A 23,741-nucleotide genomic window follows, 5' to 3' on the forward strand; every position below is an offset into this window, starting at 1 on the left:
GGGGGGGGGAGAGAGAGGGAAGAGAGAGAGGGGGAGAGAGGGAGATAGAGAAGGAGCGAGAGAGAGGGGGAGAGAGGGAGGAAGAGAGAGAGGGAGATAGAGAATGAGCAAGAGAGGGGGGAGAGAGAGGGAGAGAGAGAGAGGGAGAGAGAGGGGGCGGAGGAAGAGAGAGCATTCCCTGCTTATGTGGGGAGAACAATCAGTGTGCAATTTCAGTTGCAAATCCTCATCACAAATGAAGGGGAATAGACAGCAATACTGAGTGAAGAATAACACCTCCAACACCCAGGCTGTTGTGTGAGTGTTGTTGTACCACTGCATATGGAGAGGTATTTGTTGTCACATTGGGCTTTGGTAATGTGCAGAATCCAGGGTCAATAAAGCAGAATAGAAAATAATCCAAATAAAGAAAGGGGTAGAGTTGAAAGAGAGAGAGAGGGAGGGAGGGCGGGAGGGAGGGAGAGAGAGAGAGGGAGGGAGGGAGAGACGAGCCTGTGCCATGACCACTTTTTGTTCATTTTTGTTTGTGTCATTTATTCAAAAATCCCTTCCTCTTGACTGACGCAATTACAAAACACATCCAAAGTGATGGAGAGGGAGAGTAGGTGCACTCTCTCCCCCCTCTCTCCCTCTCTCTCTGCAAAACACAAACACACAAAACTTTAACTCCAATCAATTAGGTGTCGCCATCACACAGTTTGACAGTAGCGTCAGCATCCAACTCCAAAATTGGGAGAGAGGATGTTGGTAACGGGGCAGGGCGGGGGGGTCAGCTGGATGGTTGTTGACAGATGAGCTGGGTAACAGGGCAGGGCGGGGGGGTCAGCTGGATGGTTGTTGACAGATGAGCTGGGTAACAGGGCAGGGCGGGGGGGTCAGCTGGATGGTTGTTGACAGATGAGCTGGGTAACGGGGCAGGGCAGGGGGGTCAGCTGGATGGTTGTTGACAGATGAGCTGGGTAATGGGGCAGGGCGGGGGGGTCAGCTGGATGGTTGTTGACAGATGAGATGGGGACCAGGGCAGGGCGGGGGGGGTCAGCTGAATGGTTGTTGACAGATGAGCTGGGTAACGGGGCAGGGCAGGGGGGTCAGCTGGATGGTTGTTGACAGATGAGCTGGGTAACGGGCAGGGCGGGGGGGTCAGCTGGATGGTTGTTGACAGATGAGCTGGGTAACGGGGCAGGGCGGGGGGGTCAGCTGGATGGTTGTTGACAGATGAGCTGGGTAACAGGGCAGGGCGGGGGTTCAGCTGGATGGTTGTTGACAGATGAGCTGGGTAACGTTGCAGGGCAGGGCGGGGGGGTCAGCTGGATGGTTGTTGACAGATGCGCTGGGTAACGGGGCAGGGCAGGGGGGTCAGCTGGATGGTTGTTGACAGATGAGATGGGTAACGGGGCAGGGCGGGGGGGTCAGCTGGATGGTTGTTGACAGATGAGCTGGGTAACGGGGCAGGGCGGGGGGGTCAGCTGGATGGTTGTTGACAGATGAGATGGGGACCAGGGCAGGGCGGGGGGGGGGTCAGCTGAATGGTTGTTGACAGATGAGCTGGGTAACGGGGCAGGGCAGGGGGGTCAGCTGGATGGTTGTTGACAGATGAGCTGGGTAACGGGGCAGGGCGGGGGGGTCAGCTGGATGGTTGTTGACAGATGAGATGGGGACCAGGGCAGGGCGGGGGGGGGGGTCAGCTGAATGGTTGTTGACAGATGAGCTGGGTAACGGGGCAGGGCGGGGGGGTCAGCTGGATGGTTGTTGACAGATGAGCTGGGTAACGGGGCAGGGCGGGGGGGTCAGCTGGATGGTTGTTGACAGATGAGCTAACGGCGCATTAGCCTCTGCTGTCACCGGGGAAATCACACCAAAGCTCAACTCCTCAGCCCACCATCATCCACCTGCTATCTGTCTCACTTAGTCAACTGAACTGTGTGGCACACGTCTCTGTGCAAGGGCAGTTACTCCAGAGACACCAAGTGTCATTATTTCCCACCAAAACATCATTCCCTTTTGTGTTGTATTGAGTCTATTCTGCTGCTCAATATTGTCTGAAATGAAATGCTTTGATTTTCACTTTTGATACATTCTGCCTATAGGTTACCGAATGGTTATCATCATCATCATCATCATCATCATCATCATCATCATCACACAATATTGTTGTTGTCGGTGTTGTTATTATTGTTCTTTTAAAACTAAAAACATTCCTTTTCTCTGTGGCCTTCTGCTAAATGTATGTAGGCTATAAGCAGTTTTTTTTTATTAATATTGTTTGTTTCCTTTTATTGCGGGGACAAAGGCACAGCACACACCTATACACCTGTGCTACACAATAAACCCACGAGTCTCCTGACAGGTGGTGAACTATCGCCACCTACTGACCGAAAGCGGTACTACAGCCAAGAGACAGAGCTCAAAGACGACAGACAAGGATGTTGTGGACCACCTAAACCAGTGTTTCCCAAACTTTTTTTCTGGGCACCCACTTTTTAAAATGTACAAACCATCGCGACCCAATTCTCATTCCTGACCATTTTACTGCCAGTTCCACATCCCTTTTTTCTTATATTATCTTGAATTGGTAAACCAGACATTTCAAGGAGATATAGGCCTATGTTTGGTAAATCACAATGCACGTTATTGAAAACATAATAACATCATGAGGGACTCTACCCACCATGCACATGGACTGCCCCCCCCCCTCTCTCTGGCAGGAGGGACTTTACCCACCATGCACATGGACTGTCCCCCCCCCACTCCCCTCTCTCTGGCAGGAGGGACTTTACCCACCCTGCACATGGACTGTTTGCCCCCCTCCCCTCTGGCAGGAGGCACTCTACTCACCCTGCACATGGACTGTTTGCCCCCCTCCCCTCTGGCAGGAGGCACTCTACCCACCCTGCACATGGACTGTTTGCACCCCTCCCCTCTGGCAGGAGGGACTCTACCCACCCTGCACATGGACTGTTTGCACCCCTCCCCTCTGGCAGGAGGGACTCTACCCACCCTGCATATGGACTGTTTGCACCCCTCCCCTCTGGCAGGAGGGACTCTACCCACCCTGCACATGGACTGTTTGCCCCCTCCCCTCTGGCAGGAGAGACTCTACCCACCCTGCACATGGACTGTTTGCCCCCCTCCCCTCTGGCAGGAGGGACTCTACCCACCCTGCAAATGGACTGTTTGCCCCCCTCCCCTCTCTCTGGCAGGAGGGACTCTACCCACCCTGCACATGGACTGTTTGCACCCCTCCCCTCTCGCAGGAGGGACTCTACCCACCCTGCACATGGACTGTTTGCACCCCTCCCCTCTGGCAGGAGGGACTCTACCCACCCTGCACATGGACTGTTTGCACCCCTCCCCTCTGGCAGGAGGACTACCCACCCTGCACATGGACTGTTTGCCCCCTCCCCTCTGGCAGGAGGGACTCTACCCACCCTGCACATGGACTGTTTGCCCCCCTCCCCTCTGGCAGGAGGGACTCTACCCACCCTGCAAATGGAGTGTTTGCCACCCTCCCCTCTCTCTGGCAGGAGGGACTCTACCCACCCTGCAAATGGACTGTTTGCCCCCTCCCCTCTCTCTGGCAGGAGGGACTATACCCACCCTGCAAACGGACTGTTTGCCCCCTCCCCTCTCTCTGGCAGGAGGGACTCTACCCACCCTGCAAATGGACTGTTTGCCCCCCTCCCCTCCCCTCTGGCAGGAGGGACTCTACCCACCCTGCAAATGGACTGTTTGCCCCCCTCCCCTCTCTCTGGCAGGAGGCACCCTACCCACCCTGCAAATGGACTGTTTGCCCCCTCCCCTCTCTCTGGCAGGAGGCACTCTACCCACCCTGCAAATGGACTGTTTGCCCCCCTCACCTCTGGCAGGAGGGACTCTACCCACCCTGCAAATGGACTGTTTGCCCCCCTCCCCTCTCTCTGGCAGGAGGGAATCTACCCACCCTGCGGATGGACTGTTTGCCCCCCTCACCTCTGGCAGGAGGGACTCTACCCACCCTGCAAATAGACTGTTTGCCCCCCTCACCTCTGGCAGGAGGAACTCTACCCACCCTGCAAATAGACTGTTTGCCCCCCTCACCTCTGGCAGGAGGGACTCTACCCACCCTGCACATGGACTGTTTGCCCCCCTCACCTCTGGCAGGAGGGACTCTACCCACCATGCAAATGGACTGTTTGCCCCCTCACCTCTGGCAGGAGGGACTCTACCCACCATGCAAATGGACTGTTTGCCGCCCTCCCCTCTGGCAGGAGGGACTCTACCCACCATGCAAATGGACTGTTTGCCCCCCTCACCTCTGGCAGGAGACACAGCATCAAGGCCAGAACCACCAGGCTCAAGAACAGCTTTTTCCCGGTGGCTGTGAGACTAGTTAATTCTGCATAAATGCTGCTTGTCTGTTGGATTTGTGAATGATTGCATAAGTTGCACTTTAGCGCCACCATGCTGTGAGCTGAACACACTGCCCTTTAACACTGACTGATTCCCCCTCTCTCTGTTTTTAATGTCAGGGCATGATGCAATCAGGTCCATCTGGCCACCTGCCTACTGTTGTTGTTGTTGTTATTAAAATGTTTGTGATATTCTTTTTGTAGTATTGATATTTGATATCTGATAGTATTGGCATTGAGTGATATAGTCAGTATTGATACTATCCAACCAGGGCCCTGAGTAGCCTAATCATTTCGTTCCCTTTCATGTTCTGGAATAACAATAAATATGGTTGAACCTTATTAACCTTGAATGACATGTTTTTATTTTATTGGTGGTTGTTTTCCTTGTGACAGTTTGGAGTTGTTAACAGCTCAGAATGACTGCATGGAGTTTCAATTGACTCAGCTCTCTCTACAGTACACACTTTCTACTGACACCACATCCTGTTCAATCAATCCCTCCGACTGCTCTCAGAGTTGGTGTGATTTAGATAGAGGCTATGAAGCAAATGCATATTAGCCTACATCAATCAATGAAGACTCAACTGGGTGAGGGAAGGTGAAGGTGATTTTATGTAAATTAATGGCAATTACTATTACTATTATTATTATTAACATTATCATTATTATTATATTTTTCTTAGATTTCATCAATTAGTCTCTGTCTTTTTTATGTAGGCTAGTCTTCAGCGTATTCTTTTTGCCTGTGATTTGTTAGGACTGACATAATCATCCTAACCTGTTCCTTGCACACAGGACAGGTAGCCTGAAGTTGTGTGCGCTGCACTGAGGGCGCTACAGAGTTCGCCTCCTTCTACTGAGACTGAACAGAGATAGGCTAACCTAACCCACAATTATGCGGAAAAGCAAGTTTGAACAACCTCTGCGTTCACTTCCTAGTAGGCCAGTCAGTGTCGCGTTTCAGCCCTGCACAGTGCACACACTGCACACCCTGCCTGTGCGCTTCAGGGAGTCCGGGACACAGAGGCGTTGCTTTGGGCAGGAGGACGCGCGACGCGTCGGTGTCTCTGGATGAAGACGGTGGAGGTCTGGTCAGGACTCAGCAGAACAGAACGGAGAAGGGACATTTCTATGAAAACTTTCTGAAGACACTTTAACGCGAGTTTTCCTCGTGGTACAACTGGGACGCATACCTCGCCCTTGCTGAGTGTGGTGCGCATACTGTACCTGTGCGGACTTGCCCGCAGCCCGTTATAGGTGGGAGGGGGAGTCGAGCCCGACCAGACACACCTTACCCCCGGCCTGCTGCGGCTCAGGCCCCGGCTCTCTCTCTCTGTTGAACCCGGAGGAAAAGCACGACCTGCAGCCTGACATGTCGGCAAATGAAAGAGCCACCCGCGCACTGAGGGAGATCCTGCAGAACCCTGGAAATGACGCGTGCGCAGACTGCGGCGCGCCTGGTAAGATCAGATGAAAAATGTGCTGACTTCAGAAATTCTAATTATGTAGCCTACAGTAGGAGACAATTACAGTAGGCTATACCAACCCGACAAAATGGTGAATTTGACTGGGATTGGGTGGGGGGTGGGCAGAGGTTTTGATAGGCTACCTTGTGGCTAGGCTATATATAATTGAACTGGAGCAACTGTAACTTTTCAAACAGCTTGTGCAAATGAATCAAAGCACATATAGGCTAATACATCCATTGCATAAAAAAGCAGTTGTGCCACTTTATTTCTAAAAATTAAACCACTCCTTTTCTCACATGTTGTTATTCTGACCACCTGTGACTATAGTCCTACCTGCCGAGCTAAGGAGCGTTTGAGGAACACTTGAATGCAGGAGCAGCCTGGCTCTGTGTGTGTGGAGGACTGGAGGCCATAAGGAAGAACACTTCAACAAGTCTTCACATGCACAGTGTGGGGCCTGCACGCACGCGCACGCACACGCACGTGCACGCACACACACACACACACACACACACACACACACACACACACACACACACACACACACACACACACACACACACACACACACACAACACACACACACACACACACACACACACACACACACACACACACACACACACACACACAGCTTTCAGTCTAACTGTGGAAGTGTAACCTCTGCCCTCTGTTACTTTTAGACGACAGCGGCTATAGCCACTAGTATATTTAAGCAATATAGCATGAGAGCCAGTGTGTTGTGGCAAATATATCCCGCTGATCAGCTGTTATCCCACGAGGCAGCAGGCCGAGTGGGATAACTGCTGAGCAGCGGGATATATGCCACAACACACGCAGCTCGAGTGCTATATTGCTTTTATAAAACGGTTTCCAAGTATGATAATATAATAATAATAATAATACTATAAGTCCGACTGGCATGGTATTCTGATAGAGTCAGTTGAAACACTACTGTAAGGCGGGACCGCAAGAACATGCGGGTGATTTGATTGGATCGTTCTGGAGACTGAAGTTGACATTGGCCAATCCTGGCACTTGCTGAGAAGCTGAGAGCTTTCTGGAAAGCCCGACACGCAGCTCGAGCGCAGCGCTGCATTCTCAGCGCTTGCTGAGAAGCTGAGAGCTTTCTGCAAAGCCCGACACCAACTAACGTTACGGGGTTAAATGCGGGGTTAAATGCGGGGTTAACAGCCTTTTTTTTGCAAAGAAGACATTAGCCCGCGTCTATTCTTGTACAAAACATAATTTTCTGCGAAGTATTAGTAAAGTTATAAGCGAAGATCGATTCACAAGGATCTGACAGCTGTCTGCGCCATTTGTTTTTTCTACATTGTCATTTGAGGTAACCAAAGCCTTTTAGTAAGAGAGTTGCCATGGCAACTCATAACCCATGGCCATGGGTTATGAGAGTGGGTTACAGGATTTATACAATGGCTGTGAACCAATCAGATTGCTTGATTTGAGAGAGCCGTTTTATAAAATGTATTATATAATATAATATAATCTAGTATATACTATTAGAGGCTTGACTTGACTTGACTAGTACATATTAGAGGCTTGACTTGACTTGACTAGTACATATTAGAGGCTTGACTTGACTTGACTAGTACATATTAGAGGCTTGACTTGACTTGACTAGTACATATTAGAAGCTTGACTTGACTTGGGTTCTGCTGAATTGGGACTTGCTTTTTGCCTTAATTTGATGACTTGAAAAGGATTCTAAAGTCTTGACTTGAGATCTTGTGTCTGTGTGAATGACATTGCTTGAAAGTGCTGAGATTTGTTCCGGCAGACGACTGAAATCAATTCACATAATTTGCACGGCATGATTGAATCAATTGAAGTTGAAGCTGATGATAGTTTTCATCCTATTCAAACCATCCTGCATCGAAAGCTCAAATAGATCTGAATTTGTTGTCATTTCACTTGCTGTTCTGAGACTTCTTCCTCACTTGGGACTATATAGGCAGAGTTGACTTGGTCGCACCTCATGATGGTATAATCACGTGGTATAATCACAATCAAATGAAGAAATCAGCTGAATTCAGGCCCCAAGGCAGCGTGTTGTTAGTTAAGCAATGGAATGCAATCTGTATTTATCGTGGCTGCACATTCACCTTTTGTTTTCACTGACGCCCTGATTCATGTTCACACACACTTCCACAAACGGAGTCTTCCACTGGTTGCCACCGAGCAACTTTACTGGAAAAACTGCCTTGCTCAAAGGAAGCTTGGCGGTAGTTTTTTTTCAGATGTTTTTCTCCTCCCAGTTTACCTGAGATTCATTCGTTCAGGCATGTTGGCGTGTTGCCAGAGACATGCATGGGTTAGTTTTTGTTTTCCTGCCCCCCCCCCCCCCCCCCGCATCGTGAGAAACTGACATTGCAACAAATAAGGATTAACCAGGCGAGTCTGCAGTTTTCTGATCGACAATTAAAGACTGCTGCCTTTGTCCTTCTCAGGCATCTGTGATCTTTAGTGATAAGAACAGGCCAGGGTACACACACGCACGCACGCACGCACGCACGCACGCACGCGCGCGCGCGCACGCACGCACGCACGCACGCACGCACGCACGCACGCACACACACACACACACACACACACACACACACACACACACACACACACACACACACACACACACACACACACACACACACACACACAGACAAGCTTAGATCATCTGGCAGCCTGCAGTGTGTGTGTGTCAGAAAGATAAGACAGGTGTGGCCAAAGCAAAGAACACATTTCTCGTAAGTTAGACAGACAGACATACAGGCAGACAGACAGACATACAGGCAGGCAGACAGACAGACACAGACAGACAGACAGACAGACAGACAGGCAGACAGCCAGTCAGACAGACAGACAGACAGACAGACAGACAGACAGACACAGACAGACAGACAGACAGACAGACAGACAGACAGAGATTGACTTCACATATTTCAGTGAACTGTAATGTGATGATTATATAACAGGCTGAAGGTGAAGGTTTGAGAGAGACTTATGATCAGAAGCTGGTTTGAATTCCCAGACCTGCTGGGAAAATCTGGGTGGGAGAAATGAATGAGAAGCGCTTCTCTCTCAACACCTCTTGAGTTACAATAAAAGAAAAAAGCTCAAATAGACCTTTGGATAAACAAAATATTATGACCCCCCAGACACCCAGGGATGTATTAGTGAACGGGCCTACCGGGCCCAGGCCCAGGGGCCCAAGAGCTCAGGGGGCCCATAACCCAGAGCCTCTTCACAGGGCCACCGTGTCTCTTGAGTTGCCCAGGCCTGGGATGAACTGATCCTTTACACCACTGATATGGTTTTCCAAATAGTTGTCCAAGTCTAGATGAGGATAAAAACCCACCTATCTTGTCTCCGTACTTTGTATCTCTCTTCCACTCTTTTCCTCGTTATCTCTCTCATGATTAAAGTCCTACATTCCCACATCGCCCTGCTGTAAATGACCCATGTTTAATACATTTTGAAAGCTGTGGTGCAAAAGAAAAGGTGAGAGGAGGAAGGGAAGAGAGGATGGTAGCAAACGCAAGTATGAACGGACGGGGGAGAGTTTCAAGCAGAAGTCTTGAAATTAAAAAGAGGAAGGGTGGATGAGAAGAAGTAGCAAAGAAAGGAGATTGTTTGGTAAATGAGTTGTGACACTTTGGGGCCTCTTCTCCTTCCTCTATCTGTTCACTCATCAGTGTATTTCTCTAGTGCCTTACTACTGAGAAACAATATTTTTCAGGTACACTTTATAATAACTGTACACTACGAAACTACAGTAAATAGGCTACTTAGTTATTCAATACTGATGCGGACATTCCTTTCTTTACTTTGAGTCTCTTTTAGTCCAGCACCAGTTTTTTCAACTGGTGGCGGGATGTGTGGGGATGTTACAGTATTTAGGGCCAACGCTATATTTTTGACAAAATGTTCCAGAAGTTTATGGACAATTAGAGGGTTATTATGCTTTTGGCTTTTATTGAGTGTGCCTGCGCTGTAAACCCTGTGGTAGATACAGATGAGTTTATTCCTTGTTATTGTGCTGTTGGCTTTGAGTGTTCAGGTGACTGTGCTGTAAATCCTGTTGATATGCAGGTGAGTGTGTGTCTTAGTTATTATTCTGGCCTTAATTGTGTGTATGTGCGCTGTGAGGGGGGGGGGGGGGGGGCTTTTTGCATCCAGGCCCAGGGGCCCGTCATGTCATAATCCGTCTATGCACACACCCACACACAATTAATAGCAGGGCTGCCAAGTTTCAGCCACAGTAAGAATTTGGCCCTTTTTTAGGGTAGATTTAGAGGGATATCTCAATTTAAATTAACATTAGGATTACTGTTGTGATGTAATTATTCAGTCTTCACCCGCATGCCAGCTGCTCTCCCTGCACTGTCAGCCTCCTCTTGCTCTCTCTCTGTCTGTACTCTGAATAGTGAACATGCAAGAAATATGATCAATTGCTAAAATGAATAGAATACACAGAGTCCAAGTCTACATTAGGATTAGACTGTCAGATGTCATTATTCAGTCTTATTCTGTCATTATTCAGGCAGCTCCTCCACCCAATTATTTGTGCAACTTAAAAACCAGTTTCCTGCTATTTAATATATAGTGTGTTCATAATTGACCAGCACAAGCAGAAATGAAAATAATTGTAAGAGGAGAAATCAGATCCACAGCCTCCTCCACTGTTTCCTCTGACCTGGAAAGTTTGGCAGGGGGTGGTTGACCCTTCACTGCCCAGAATGACAGCAGGTCTCTCTGCTTCTTCTTCGCTGACATCTTTCAATTTGTTTCAAACAGACAAAAATGGAAGTGTGCAGTTAAGGACTGCATGACCCACAGTCTCAAAAGAGAGCTACATGTTACTGTAAATCCCCTTAGATCATAGTAAGTATCAGTTAGCTCACACACGCAAATACCTGATGATTTTAACTAACACTGCTATTAGTCACGGTTGTTGTTTTTTGTTAAACCAACCGCAGCAACCTGCCACGCTGTTCACCAGCAGCCTGTGTAACGTTACTCCTGCTCCGACTGAGTGACTAACGCATTTTATTCTATAAAAATAACGTATTTTGGAGGATCAAAATGAGGTGGTTACCTACCGTTTGACATCCCGCTTCAGTTGAAAGAGTGTCACGGCATTATTCAGCTGACACAGAAAACGGAGTTTTCTTTTCAAACTGTTCGCCAAAATGTTTTGTTGTTCTTCTCTTCCTGGGATAGTGACTCCATGACCCGCCCTACTCTGCCTCTGATTGGTTGGTACTCGGGGTTGGGTTGGTTAGATTTAGGCAGGGACTGATGATTGGTTAAGGTTAGGGTAAGAATATCTGGGTCAGCTAATCAGAGGCAGAATAGGGCGGGCTCACTCTGTGGTGCCGCGTCTATGTGCCGACAGGCCGCAGTGCCGACAGGTCGCAATGCCGATAGCCCACAAGCAGAACCAGCTGAGCGAGGTGGCGTGCAGCGTGTCGGTGGAGCTAACCTCTCCCAGCCCCCACGCCAAACCTAACCTCCCCCCATGCCTAAACCTAACCTCCCCCAGACCCTAACCCAAAACCTAACCTCTCCCACCCCCACGCCTAAACCTAAGGTCGGCATTGCGGGTGGTCGGCATAGCGGGTGGACCCCCACTCTGTGACGGACTCGAACTACGGCACAGCAAGTTATGGAAAATTATAATATCAGTGAGAGGGAAAACCCTTTATGAGCGTGTGAAATAGCAAGTGTGGCGTGTGCGCGTGTGAAGAGGTTAAACTGCGTGACTCTCACTCTCAAAGGGTGAGACTTGGCAGCATACAGTAATCTACAGTATTTTTCGTTCAATCATTGTTTTTGTATTTTCCCCACTTTCTCCTGTTGTTGTGTTGCTTGCAGTGGGCTAGCTCGTAGCTCTGTTGGTGTGTTGCTTGCAGTGGGCTAGCTCGTAGCTCTGTTGTTGTGTTGCTTGCAGTGGGCTAGCTCGTAGCTCTGTTGTTGTGTTGCTTGCAGTGGGCTAGCTCGTAGCTCTGTTGCTTGCAGTGGGCTAGCTCATAGCTCTGTTGTTGTGTTGCTTGCAGTGGGCTAGCTCATAGCTCTGTTTGGTTGCTTGCAGTGGGCTAGCTCGTAGCTCTGTTGTTGTGTTGCTTGCAGTGGGCTAGCTCGTAGCTCTGTTGTTGTGTTGCTTGCAGTGGGCTAGCTCGTAGCTCTGTTTGGTTGCTTGCAGTGGGCTAGCTCGTAGCTCTGTTGTTGTGTTGCTTGCAGTGGGCTAGCTCGTAGCTCTGTTGTTGTGTTGCTTGCAGTGGGCTAGCTTATAGCTCTGTTTGGTTGCTTGCAGTGGGCTAGCTCGTAGCTCTGTTGTTGTGTTGCTTGCAGTGGGCTAGCTCGTAGCTCTGTTGTTGTGTTGCTTGCAGTGGGCTAGCTCGTAGCTCTGTTGTTGTGTTGCTTGCAGTGGGCTAGCTCGTAGCTCTGTTGTGTTGCTTGCAGTGGGCTAGCTCGTAGCTCTGTTGTTGTGTTGCTTGCAGTGGGCTAGCTCGTAGCTCTGTTGTGTTGCTTGCAGTGGGCTAGCTCGTAGCTCTGTTGTGTTGCTTGCAGTGGGCTAGCTCGTAGCTCTGTTGTGTTGCTTGCAGTGGGCTAGCTCGTAGCTCTGTTGTGTTGCTTGCAGTGGGCTAGCTCGTAGCTCTGTTGTTGTGTTGTTTGCAGTGGGCTAGCTCGTAGCTCCGTTTGTGAGGTCAATGCGGAAGTCACTTAAACATGCATTATTTCGAATGGCCTGCAAGGGGCAACACCACTGGCTGCAAAAAGAAGTCAGGTTACATGGAAGTGAATGGGTAAATGACACTACTGTACTTCTCACTTGATTCATGGCCCCAGCAACACTTTTATAATGAGTTTAGGAATCGTCAGTTTCAAGTCCTCTTCATACAGCATGATGTTCATTTCGTAAATTATGCTCCCTTTTGAGTAGTCGGATTTCACAGTAGCAGGCTGCTGGTATAAGCTCTGCCATTGGTACACCTTTCCGCTCCCTGCAAGCTCTGCCTTTGGCTCTGACTAGTGTCCTCTAGAGAGAGAGTGGCGTCAGCGGAGGACCAAAATGCGAGACTCATTAGCCAATGAACAGCCAGGAATGGGTCTCGCGCTACTTTTGCATGCTAAAATAAAGCCGATAATGTACAATTTGATTCATTTCAAAGGATGAAAAACCCTTTCAAAGTACAACACTGTCTATTTTGCTGCAACTCGACAGTGCTGCTTTTTTTATTTACTCAAGAGTTCCACTTTCTACTTCCTGGAAAAAAACTGGTCCATTGGAGTGAATGGAGATGTCGGAACTCTTCTATTATACGGCTCTGACTGACCGGCTGCGACCATTTATGGATTTCCTGTCCGCTCCCTCCGTGTCGAATCTGTCGATCTCAAATGCCTGCACCGCTGTGAAACAACAACAACAACAACAACAGCAATGCTAGCTCGTTGCTACACGTTGAAAACGATTGGATGTGGATTGTGCAGGCAATGGCCTGCTTGGTACTTTCGGTGGATGGTTGCCTGTTTTTCCCGCTATACCAGAGTGGAGGTATTACCAGCCAGACTCTCTCCCAGTGCAGGGAAGGAGTCTGGCAAATTTTGAGTAAAATTGTTGATGATAAAACAGACTATGTTTAGACCAGACCAATAGCAGGCAGTGCTGCGTCTCTTCTCATATGTATCAGTATGTCACTTCTGGCTCCAAGTAACCACGGTGAAAATGCCAACTTCAAGGCTTCAAAACGCAAGTCCAAAAACGAATGGGTGATGTCACGGTAGGGTCCATATTATTCATAGGGCCTATGGTTGATGGCTCTGTCCATTTCAATTTAATTAATATCAATAAATATAATGTTAAAAATGGGTAAAATAGTAGGTAAAATTATATACATATGCAAATTATTTTTTATTATTTTGCGTGAGACTGATTTTTGAAACTTGTTGATGTTGATATTATAAATTGAACAAAATTCAGTAGAATATAATATAGTTGCTAAAATCATCAGGACTAATAATTGTGACCATTTTGGTCATAAATGTGTAGTCCTAAATTCCTGGCCTACTTCTTATTTTGTTCTTTGTTTTGTTTTCCCCCGAGGGCGGGACTTTGGCACTCTATTGGCCAAGCGAAAATGGGAGAAAAATCTGAAAAAACTACAAGTACATGTACTTGAGTACTTTTACTTGAGTACTTTCCACCTCTGCATAATGCAATTAGACAGGCTATAGACTGATCAAAAAAGAAAAAAGCATATCTCCCTCTAACCCATCTTCTCAATGTCTCATTCCATCCCTCTGTACTCTCTCTTCATCCATCCCTTCCTCGCTGACCCTCTGTCTGTCCACCCTCCCCCTCCCTCCCTCCCTTCCTCTCCTCCACACTACCTCCTCCCCCTCTCTTCCTCCATACCTTACATACCATCCCTCCCCACCCTCTCTCCTTCCTCCTGTCTGACCATCCCTCCTCCGTCCCTCCCCAATCTTCTCTCTCCTCCCCCGCCCTCCTGTCCTCTCCCTCCTCCCTGCAGACCCAGAGTGGGGCTCCTGCTCGCTGGGCGTCTTCATCTGTCTGGCCTGTTCTGGGATCCACCGCAACAGCCCCGACATCGGCAAGGTCAAGTCCCTGAGCCTGTCCCGCTGGGAGGACCACGAGGTGGAGGTGAGACACCCCTCTCCACACACACACACACACACACACAGACACACACACACACACACACACACACACACACACCCACGCACACACACACACCCATGCACACGCACACACACACACACACACACACAAAACCACCTAATCATAGCTCAGTGTCATTTTAAAGTGAGCTTCCGTCCAAGTGCTTTTATGTGAACAAGGCTACTCTCCCACTGGTTGTTTTGTTATGAAGAAGAAGCGCTGTCTCAGCCACATTTTGTGCTGATCATCAGAGTGTGTTGCTCCATGCACATTTTGCTCCCATAATGAGCAGCTGCCACTACCGATGTACCGATGTCCAACTGTCTCTATACTGTGTCTATATGATGTCCAACTGTCTCTATACTGTGTCTATATGATGTCCAACTGTCTCTATACTGTGTCTATATGATGTCCAACTGTCCAACTGTCTCTATACTGTCTCTATATTAGGGCTGTCAAACGATTAATTTTCTTAATCGCATCTTTGTATCGCATGTTTAAAATGCTAGTATTTTGCATTGCAAAGCTTTTTTAATTAGATATTAATAATTCTTACCAGTGTGTCGTGATTGGGAATCAAATGAATGCAAATAAATGTACTTTGTGATGTTGAATTTTAGATTTATTTTCAATTCAATAGAAGTGCAATGTAGACAGGAGGTCACAAAATGTCTACAAAATGCATCTTGAATAGAAAATAAATGCACACTAATTGTAAACACTCCAGAACGCTCCAGAACCGATACTTCCGGCGGCGGCGCTGTGGAGCAGTCGAAACCCAAAATGACACAGCCGAAGAAGGCTGTATCTGAGCTAAAAACTTTGGCACTTCCATGTGAATAATGGCTCGGTATTGGAAACTGTGTATTGATAACGTGTATATCGCGTGAAGCCATTGGAGCCGACCTCCCAGTGGTTAGAGGACCCGCAGACTCTGAAGGAAGAATGAGTGATGAGTCTCGCGCTAGCTAGCTGGCTGCTAGCTGGCCGCTAGCTGCTCTGGTATGCTTAGCTTTTAGGTGATAGCTCAAACTCGATGTACTTCGGTGATATTTTAATTCCGTTTTACACAAGGTGCAAACTACTGCTCTTGACTTGTCCACTGTGCCGTGTGCTGTCTTTGTCTTCCATGCCTCCACAGGCAGGAGACAGGAAACGGCTGCGAACGGCTTGACTACAAGTACGGGTGCGACGAAGGGACAAAATAGCGGCATGCGATTTACGCGATAAAAAAAAAAGGGTTATGGGCGGCCCTTAATTGCATCACGATTAATGCGTTAACGCTCACAGCCCTACTCTATATGATGTCCAACTGTCTCTATTCTGTGTCTATATGATGTCCAACTGTCCAACTGTCTCTATACTGTCGCTATATGATCAGTACCGATGTCCAACTGTCAAACTCTTTCTATACTGTGTCTATATGATGTCCAACTGTCTCTATACTGTGTCTATATGATGTCCAACTGTCCAACTGTCTCTATACTGTCTCTATATGATGTCCAACTGTCTCTATACTGTATCTATATGATGTCCAACTGTCTCTATATTGTGTCTATATGATGTCCAACTGTCCAACTGTCTCTATACGATCAGTACCAATGTCCAACTGTCCAACTGTCTCTATACTGTGTCTATATGATGTCCAACTGTCTCTATGATCAGTACCGATGTCCAACTGTCAAACTGTCTCTATACTGTCTCTATGTGATCAGTACCAATGTCAAACTGTCTCTATACTGTCTCTATATGATCAGTACCGATGTCCAACTGTCCAACTGTCTCTATTTTATCTTGCATCACTAATCCAATGGGAACCCACAGTCTATTTCATCACAGGAATTATTAAATCTATTTCCGTGACGAAATAGACTCATCTGAGGGTACAGTGATGCTTCTTGATATGTCACTCTGGCCTAGAATATAAGCATCTTTCAAGAGATGCTTTTTGTTTTGCATATATGTTTGCAGCATATCCCAATCTTCCTTAAACTGGTCCCAGGATTTACACAAACTAGATTCTTACCTTGGTTGGATGCACCGATTTTGGCCAATACCCATAGCTGATATTAACATTGCTGTGATGCCCGATAACCGATATTTACTGATGTTAGGGTTAGGGTTATACTGTATGTGTATGAAAACAAATTTCTACGATAATACAATTGTGTACATACTGAAACACATGTAAACACTGGATTTGAAAAAGTTATGTCTTTCTTTATTTCCAAAACATTTGGAAAAGCCCATAAATCATAGATCGACCGCATTGTTCCCTCTCAATATGAAGAATTTGGACAAATTCTGATAACCGATTAACATTTGCTCATCACACTGATACCGATATGTTAAAAAATGACTAACATCGGCCGATATTGATATGATTGCCGATATACTGTATGGTGCATCCCTACTTGGTTTGCCTGGTTCTTATTCCTTCATCTAGTACTTCTCGGCTATATTCAGGGGGTAGTTGAGCCTCTCTGCTCTACCATCAGCTTAATGCCAAACATCACACTGTAAGTCGTAGTACAGCTGTTACTCATTTGGTTTGGCTACTTTGCTACAGTACTGCACCGCAGCAAAGTGGCCGAACGTAATGATAAACAACTGTGAGTGTGTGTCAAGGTGTCACATCATTCATCCTCCAATGCTCTTCTCTCATTTCTTCTTGTGTGTGTGTGTGTCTGTGTGTGTGTGTGTGTGTGCGCATGCGCGTGTGTGTGTGTGCGTGTGTGTGTGTGTGTGTGTGTGTGTGTGTGTTCGGTTAGTTCATGGCGGAGAATGGTAATGAGCTGATGAAGAGTAAATATGAGGCTTCGGTACCCGTCTACTACTACAAACCTACCTATAGAGACTGCCAGTGAGTAACACACGCACACACGCACACACGCACAGGCGCACACACGCTATGGAGTCCTATCGACGTCACTATTCACTGACACATGCGCAGCAACGTGTGTGTGCCTGCGTGACTTAACATAGTCAATCTTGTCACGCGTGCACACGTACGCGCACTATGATGTGCGCAAACTACATCACGCGTAATGACAAGCTGCGTAGCACAGCTACTTACAGCGTGTACACGTGTGACCAGTGTTGGAGAAATTTCGTTACGCGTTCACACACACACGCGTTGGTAGTTTTGAGTGTTACGCAACCGGAAGTGTATCTGCATCGTGCACAACACTGCGCGTACATGAACGCGTCGTGTAGTTCTGTTCTGTTTTATTCGATCTCTTTCTATGTTACATTTTCATCCAGTAGATGGTGCCAGTGACCAAACCAACCAGTTGATCAAGCATGTCGCTTCGAGGAGCTGTCCTGAAAGAGAGCAGCGTCACAATCACATAGCCTGCTATAATGTTAATTTTCTTTTTCTTTTTATATATATTTTTTTCCATAATACAAACAGGACATGACAAAGACTATAGAAAAGGGGGGGGGGGGGGGGTGTACAGAATATAAACAAAGATTCAGCGATTCAAAGTCTATTCAAGAAATTCCAGTAAGGATTCTGACAAAGCTCCAGGGTCCATAAAGATCCTGAATCCTGTCTTCTTGGAGGAGTAGAGCTGCCTGTTCCATTGACAACAAGTCCATGAAGTCTTTACGCCAGGTCTCCATATTGAAACAGTTTGGCTTCCGTTGTTTCCAATTCATTAGAATAATCCGTTTAACTGCAAGGAAGGCCGATGTTATAACATCGTGGACAATTTTTGGTTGCTCAATAGACAGTTTCACCCCCAATATGCAGGTTACAGGACAAGGTTTAATATCAAAGCCAAGGAGACCAGACAAGATTACAGTAATGTCGGACCAATACTGTTTGACAAGAGGGCAGTTCCACAACAAGTGCATGAGCGTCCCCTCTACTCCACATCCATGCCAGCACAGTTTAGATAATGTATGATCGATTTTCTTTAATGTACAGGGTGTAATATAAGCCCTGTGTATTATCTTTATTTGTATGATCTTATATCTAACACCGTTAGATATTTTTGTACTATTTTTGAGTGCTGCATCCCATTGTGATGTAGTTATGGGGAAGCCCATGTCACGCTCCCAATGAGTTTTACTTAGAAGATTGCGGTCAGGGATGGCGCAGCACAGCAGCCTATATACTGCTGAAACTGTGCCCTTCCCGACAGCAGCCCTCATTAATTTAGCTTCCAGGTCTCTCTTGTTTCCAATGTCCATACTCTTAGAGAGTAGTGACTTTGTGATAGATTTAATTTGCAAATATGATAAAAATTCAGAGTCTTTCAGCCCAAATACAGTTTTCAATTGACTAAAAGAGACCACTTTTCCATTACTCACCACTTGCCCCACATGTTTAATGTTGTGCTGCTGCCATACACTGTTTTTAAGGGTTTCACCACCCGCAGTGAATAAAGGGTTATTCCATAATGGACATGATGGTAGAGAATTTCCACTAAAAGTCAAACGTTTCTGCAATATTTTCACCATTTCACATGAGAATTCAAACAGTGCAGTTATTCATTCTCAGAGTGATCTTTGGATTGTACCATAACATTGATAGGGTTAAGACCTTGTTGTGTTCTTGTAGGATTTTCTCCTCAAGCCATTCCCACCCACCAATCTGTCTCACACCATTATAAGCCCACTGCAAGGGGTATCTTGAATTATATGGTACTGGTGGATATCTGGAAGTCCTATTCCTCCACTGCTTCGCGGCTGTATTAATTTTTTATAGCTGATCCTTGGTTTTTTGTCCCTCCATAGGAGGGATACAGGGTGTGTCATAATCATAATCAGTTTATGAACGAAAAAAGGGCTCGCAACACAATTTCAGCAGCAGAGAGAGACAGACGGCAGACGGCAGCGGCGCAGCCGCGCACAGCGCACTGAGTGGAAGAGGAGCTGTCCTGCTGCTGAAAGGAGCAGCGTCACAATCACATAGCCTGCTATGAACCAGAGAAAGCACTTATAACCTAAGAGGAATCTGCATGTTCACAACTACAACAACAAAAACCAGAACAAATGCAATGCAAAGATGTATAACAGTTAAAGGAGTTAAATTATGGAATGGACTAGAAAATGAAATAAAAATGTGTAAAACAATCAACAAATTTAAAAAAAATGTTAAAAAATCAGATTATTAACAAATATAAAACTCAAGATTGATATTTATATTATATTACATTATTATATTTAAACATATTATTACATTCATAGATATATAGAAATTTAGTTTGTGTATTTGACACTTTGTAAGTACAATTCATGTGTATATAGAATACCTGTATTTTGCTTAGTACTCATTATTATTGTTATTATCATTACTATCAATATTATCAATATTATATATCAAGAAAAAAATAAAAAAAAATAAAAAAATAAAAAAATAAAATAAAAAAATGAATGTAAAAAGGGTAGGCGCTATAAGCGTTTGCTTCAGCCTACTCCTTTTCGGTCAGTTCTTTTCAGGCTTGTATACACCCAACCAGCAATCACTGTTTGTTCTCTTATTTTGTTTTCTTGCTTTTCTTTAATCACAACTGTATTGAGCTGTACTTGTGAAATTGACCGAAATAAACTAAACTAAACTAAACTAAACTAAACTAAACTATAATGTTTATTAATGTTCCAGATGTATTTTATTTTATTGACAGTATTTCATTGTTAATATGAGCTGCTGATTGTAACTCATCAATTTCCCCTCAGGCCACGCGCCGTGTCGCTGGCTGCAACAGGCATCCCCTGGCCGCACCGCTGCTGCCTGTGATTTTGAAGGCCCAATTCGAAGGCCCAATTCGGGCCTTCACTGACGGCCCGAATTGGGCCGAAACTGTCTCAATAAATGTCCGCCACGGGAGCTATCAAGAAATTGTGTTGCGTGCCCTTTTTTCGTTCATAAACTGATTATTCTGAGTTCAGTAATTCTCATTATCAGTTTATTGTGTGCATGACAGTAAACACACTCATTCTAGGTCTATTCTTTGATCACACTGCACACAAAACCACGCAATTCATAAACAGATGATTTTAATCATGGCTCAGAAATGTTCAGGCAATAATACTTCAGGAAAATAGATACCAATCATTAACTAATGACTACCTACTCATTAACTATGATTAACTAGTGATTGACTAATGCCAAATTTTTCATTAGCTACTCATTAACTGGCTATTAGTTAATGGTTAGTTTACTAGTAACTACTATAGTATTTGTGTACGTTATTGTAAAGTGTTACCATATAATAGGCTATAGCTACAAAACACAAAATAAAAAACCAGGCGATCTTTCAGCATGTAGCATAACGTTTTTTAAATGGCCTCTGAAATGTTTAGGCAATAAAACAAATAAATAAATAAATAAAATAAAAATATAGCCTATGAATGAGGAATCAAGTTAACAAAAACAGAGAGCAGCAGGCTTTTATAATAGGCTACAAAATAAAAAATAACAACTTCACATGTTGCTGTTAAGGAACAGCAGAGCATTAACACTTGCAGCAGCTCATATTAACAATGAAATACTGTCAATAAAATAAAATACATCTGGAACATTAATAAACATTATAGCAGGCTATGTGATTGTGACGCTGCTCTGTTTCAGAAGCAGGACAGCTCCTCGAAGCGACGCGTGATTTCTAACCCCACATAGCACCTGGGGTTTTTCATCTTTTAAAATAAAGATGTTTAAAAAACTTTTGCTTGTTACATTTTCAGTGCTGTACCTTTTCTCTGGGTAAGAATTGAGCTTGAAATTAACGATATGATACATTATATGAGCTATGAACGTGAACACAACACCGTTTATATTATTGCATGTTTTTGTAGATTGTGTACATTGTGTAGAATTATTATGCTTATTATTATTACTATGCTAAGGAAGGTAGGTGACCATAATTAATTTCAATGTCCACTCTCAATGTCCGCTCTCGAAATCGCTGTCCGTTCTCAAGAGCTATTCAGTTGGTTCATGAAATCGCTGGCCTGCGTGCCCTCCAGTGCTGCTCCTGGCCAATCCCGGCGCCACAGGGCGTGGTTATTGCTTATCCTATGTGGGGTTAGAAATCACGCCTAAGTGACATGCTTGATCAACTGGTTGGTTTGGTCACTGGCACCGTCTACTGGATGAAAATGTAACATAGAAAGAGATAGAATAAAACAGAACAGAACTACACGACGCGTTCATGTACGCGCAGTGTTGTGCACGATGCAGATACACTTCCGGTTGCGTAACACTCAAAACTACCAATGCGTGTGTGTGTGAACGCCTAACGAAATTTCTCCAACACTGGTCACACGTGTACACGCTGGAAGTAGCTGTGCTACGCAGCTTGTTGTTACGCGTGATGTAGTTTGCGCACATCATAGTCCCGCGTGCCCGCGTGACAAAATTGTTCTATTATCTTCATGCGTGCGCTTACGCGCTCTGGCTGCACACCCCGCGTACATCATTACGCGTACATTTACGCGTAATGATGTACGCGGGTTGCGCAGCCAGAGCGCGTAAGCGCACGCATACACGCATGACCATTACAAGTCAATGGGGAAACTACATGACACGTCAAGCGTTGTGTGACACGTTCAGTCGTAGCTGCGCATGTTTATTGAGACGTATGGACCTTCATACACACGCACACACGCACACACGCACAGGCGCACACACGCACACACACACACACACACACACACACACACACACACACACACACACACACACACACACACACACACACACACACACACACACAACAACATAGACAAAAGACAAAACTCCTGCACTTCCTGAACAAACTTTTTAACTAAGCTGTCGGAACATTAATTAACATTCTTGCCTCAAATATTTGCTGAAACAGATTTGGATGGATTGGAGTGTTTAGCTGAAATAAGTGACAGCTCAGAACAAGCCACTGTATTTTTCTAGTTTGATAGAGAACCCAAGGATAGCATACTTTACTTCAGTGTGACACCCCAGAGATGGGGACTTGGACTTGCGACTTGGAGTCAAGTCTCACATTCAAGTCTCACACACACATGTGTGCGCACAGGACTCTGTGCGCCCAGGGACTACAGATGCAAATTAGCTCTTAGCTATCTCTGGTGCAATATGTTTATTGTGTACTGTCCCTGCTCAAATAAACAATAAAGATAAAGATAAAGATAAAAGACACACACACACACACACACACACGCACGCACGCACGCACGCACGCACGCACACACACACACACACACACACACACACACACACACACACACACACACACACACACACACACACACACACACACACACAGTGACTTGAGACTCGTCCTCAAAAGACTTGAGACTTGACTTGGACTCGAGATTTGGGACGCGTGAACAATCTTTTCTTTTTTTACATGAAGGAGATGTCTGACGAGCTGAATGTCATTCAGAATGTCATTCTGTATTTTGTATGATAAATAGGTCACAGTTATTATTGCATGACTATGTTAGCAATATTTTCCTGTTAACCTGAGTAACTTTATTATATATACATATATTTTAGCTGCCATTGTATTGCAAATGCAATAGCCTGTTTAAAGTGATCATATACCAACTAATCAATGCTTATACTGTATGTACTAATAGGGGTGAATGGAGTGATGATAATTCCTGGGATATAGCTATGCAGTGTTAAGCAGACCGGATAGCAGCAAATGATAGAACGCTCATTACAACCATAACAGACTTGAGACTTGACTTGGACTTGTGACCAAAGACTTGTGACTTGACTTGGACTCTAGCTCAAAGACTACAGACCTGAATAGGACTTGCAAAAAAAAAAAGAAGACTTGCGAGCATCTCTGTGACACCGTGGGCCGGATTATCCATATAGGCATCGGGCGAGTGCCCTGGGGGCACCGGCCATTGCCTTGGTGGGTGGGCACCACAGCATTTAAACCACAATTATACCTTTCAAAGTTTGGTCATATTTGCTCTATATTTACTCTCTGGTAGGAATGCATGCTCGGCCAAAATTACCCTTTGACGCTAAAAGAATATAAAGAGAAATAATCATGATTAGGGACTACCGGTAGGTGGTATAGCTATGTGGGGTTTTATCTGTGGTGCTGAAGTTGCGTTAGATGTCTTCTCTGTGGGATGATGTTTTTTTCTGTTTTGTTTGATGATGTATTTCATGAGGAGTTTGGCCCTGTAATGGGAGGAGTTTGGCTCTGT

At 45.8% G+C, this 23,741-nt stretch overlaps 1 protein-coding gene across 2 annotated transcripts in view; it reads left to right on the forward strand.

Annotated features, from left to right (window-relative positions):
- Positions 1 to 5,404: 5,404 nt before the first annotated feature.
- Positions 5,405 to 23,741, forward strand: part of LOC310775982 (arf-GAP with dual PH domain-containing protein 1) — a 50,602-nt gene continuing 32,265 nt past the window's right edge. For both annotated transcript variants that reach the window (XR_014552685.1, XM_083636110.1), the window contains exons 1-3: positions 5,405 to 5,851; positions 14,413 to 14,543; positions 17,333 to 17,424. Coding sequence is in view for 1 of the 2 variants with exons in the window: in XM_083636110.1 (XP_083492236.1) it covers positions 5,764 to 5,851; positions 14,413 to 14,543; positions 17,333 to 17,424 (311 nt within the window). In the remaining variant the exon portion in view is untranslated. The remainder of the gene's footprint in view (positions 5,852 to 14,412; positions 14,544 to 17,332; positions 17,425 to 23,741) is intronic.

Source organism: Poromitra crassiceps, assembly GCF_964638095.1.
Source record: "Poromitra crassiceps genome assembly, chromosome: 4".
NCBI classification, from domain to species: Eukaryota; Metazoa; Chordata; class Actinopteri; order Beryciformes; family Melamphaidae; genus Poromitra; species Poromitra crassiceps.